At 30.3% G+C, this 2,628-nt stretch overlaps 1 protein-coding gene across 1 annotated transcript; it reads right to left on the reverse strand.

The window, feature by feature from the left end:
• Positions 1-838: 838 nt before the first annotated feature.
• Positions 839-1,573, reverse strand: LOC115695013 (pentatricopeptide repeat-containing protein At2g32630-like). The gene has a single exon (XM_030622112.1). It carries the CDS (start codon positions 1,571-1,573, stop codon positions 839-841), a length of 735 nt encoding a protein of 244 aa, XP_030477972.1.
• Positions 1,574-2,628: the final 1,055 nt, after the last annotated feature.

A 2,628-nucleotide genomic window follows, 5' to 3' on the forward strand; every position in this document is an offset into this window, starting at 1 on the left:
TTCTCTAATTTACTAAAGCTATATTTGATCCACATAACAAAATCTTCCATAATATGCAAGAACAAATTGGAAATCCACATTAAGAAAATCTAACCTTTGCCCAAATCATCGCAATTTCTTTCGAGTATCGGTTGAAGAATGAGTGAGCCAGTGAGGTGAGTGTCTGAGTGTCCGAGGCTCTCGTCGCTGGATCTCCTAGGGTTTTGCGCCCTCAGCTCAATGTCGTCCTTGCTGTGGCTCGGTTCCTTTCAAAATGCCCAGATTCCGCCGATCTCCGTCCTAAAGCAGTGGTCTTGGAGTTCCTTCGTTCTATTTTGGCTTCATTCAATCAATCGTTTTGGCCACAAGCATTTGGCACTGATGCGATCGCTTCGTTCTTTGTTGATTTTCTGGGATATGTATGGAAAGTTGTCGAATCGTCGCCGGATTCACAGGCGAGGTTGTGGTTTCAACCATCAGTAATGGAGGAGATTTGGGTATTTTGGCTTCGCCACAGCCGTCGGTCCTCCGGTTCGCCTTCCGGCCACTTCGAGGGAACAAATTTGAGTGACCTCGGAGACTTCTTCATCATAATGCTCACCTTTGAGTGTGAATAAGATACGAAAATATTGAGATTGGGAGTGGGAATGGAAGGGAAGAGTCTATTGGTTTTTTTATTCTTTTACGATTATATGAATAATAGATTAACAACTTCATAAAAAATCGTCTTTAACGTTAACAAACTGAATGATTTTTTTATATGAATTTATTTATTTTTTTAAAAAAAAAATAAGTTATTAAAAGTAATTAACAAACTGAATCGATGTTTTAAAATCGTTAAAAAATAACGTTTTGCATCTCACTTAGCAAAATCTCTGCTGCCTACACCAGTAATCAGAGCTCCATAAGTGTGAGTGTTCGGTTTAAGGCCTGTCATAGTTAATGCATCAAACAATGAGAATGCCCTTTTCAAATTCCCTGGTCTACAACTCCATTTGATTAATGCAGTGTAAACATAAATATCTGGCTCTATCCCTCTCTCAAGCATTTCATCAAACAGTTGCCCTGCTTTTTCAATCTTCCCACAGCTACCATACCACTCTACCAAAAGTGTATAAGTCACAGCATTATAATTCACATTCTCCCTTTCCATCAAGCTCAATATCTCCTTAACGCCCTCAAAGTCCTTTCTTTCAATATATGCATCTATAAAACCATTGTAAGTGAAAACATTAGCTTTAACCCCTCTAATACCCAACTCATCCATTAAAGCCTTTGCCCTTTGAAACTCACCTTTCTTACACAACCCATTAATCACAGTAGTCAAAGAATGAACTGTAATTTCAACTCCTTTCTTAACCATCCGATCAAAGAAGGCTAAACACAACTCCACCTTATGAGATTTCTTTAAAGCAACCAAAAGAGCAAAGCAAGACCTTTCCTCAATCTCCAACCCATTCTCATAAGCATATTCAAAAACCCCTATAGCCTCTTCAAACATTTCATTATTCACATAAACTACAAACATCATATCACAAAATTTCTTAACAAATTTGGGCTTCTTCTCACCCCCACCATCAATCAAAGCCACCATACTTGTTAATGGGCAATGGAGATTTTCATCATTGACGATACCATTCATCAAGTTTTTTTAAAAAATAACGTTAAACAAAGAATTTATATATGTACTTTTGATATATAATTTTTTTTTAAAAAAAAAGAATTCAGTTATATAGAATAGATTTATGCTGCTCAAATAATATGAAATATCAATTCAAATATTCAAATATTAATGGGATTTGTTTTATTATTATTTTATTATATATAAATAATATTTTATTATTTTATTAAATAAAAATAAAAAGTTACCCATAAATTTCTCATAAACCAAGAATTTCAGTTATATAGGCACACTTTATATAGAATAGATATAATTTATATATTTTTTGAATAATAAGGCATGTGATGTTAATTATTTTTATTTTTTAAAAAATAATGTTATTTTTATTTGATTTGCTACACTATACGGTTAAAAAATATATATCTATTCCTAATTTAAAATTTATTAATATAATATTAAAAAAATTATTAATAATAATATTAAAAAATTAGAAAGAAATATGAGATTAATTAACTAATTAAAAAATTGAAAGAATTAAGGAGAAAAAAGAAAGATGACTTTGAAGTATTTTTAGGCCGTCACGTCACCGCCTTATACTTCTCCTTTATATATAAATATATATATAGATTCTTGATTTTTGAAAAATTTCTGTGTGACTTTTTATATATATTAAAAATAAGATGGTTTATTATTAAAAATAAAATAGTTTATGAGAAATTCATTAGTCACTTTTTATTTATATATAATAAAATAAATTCCATTAAATCCAACAAAAAAAAAAATAGGATTCTAGATTTTCTTTAATTACCGTATTTCTAACCCTATGGTTTATTATTAAAAATAAAACGGTTTATGAGAAATTCAAGAGTCACTTTTTATTTATATATAATAAAATAAAAATAAAATAAATCCCATTAAATTCAAAAAAAAAAAATAGGGTTTCAGATTTTCTTTAATTACCGTATTTCTAACCCTATTTGATTATTTATGCCTCTTTTATAAACCCTATTTGATTAAAGTTAAGATTA

Source organism: Cannabis sativa, chromosome 6, assembly GCF_029168945.1.
Source record: "Cannabis sativa cultivar Pink pepper isolate KNU-18-1 chromosome 6, ASM2916894v1, whole genome shotgun sequence".
NCBI classification, from domain to species: domain Eukaryota; kingdom Viridiplantae; phylum Streptophyta; class Magnoliopsida; order Rosales; family Cannabaceae; genus Cannabis; species Cannabis sativa.

Coding starts and splice junctions, on each gene's coding strand:
- LOC115695013 (XM_030622112.1), bottom strand. CDS start 1,573: ATGGTGGCTTTGATTGATGGTGGGGGTGAGAAGAAGCCCAAATTTGTT.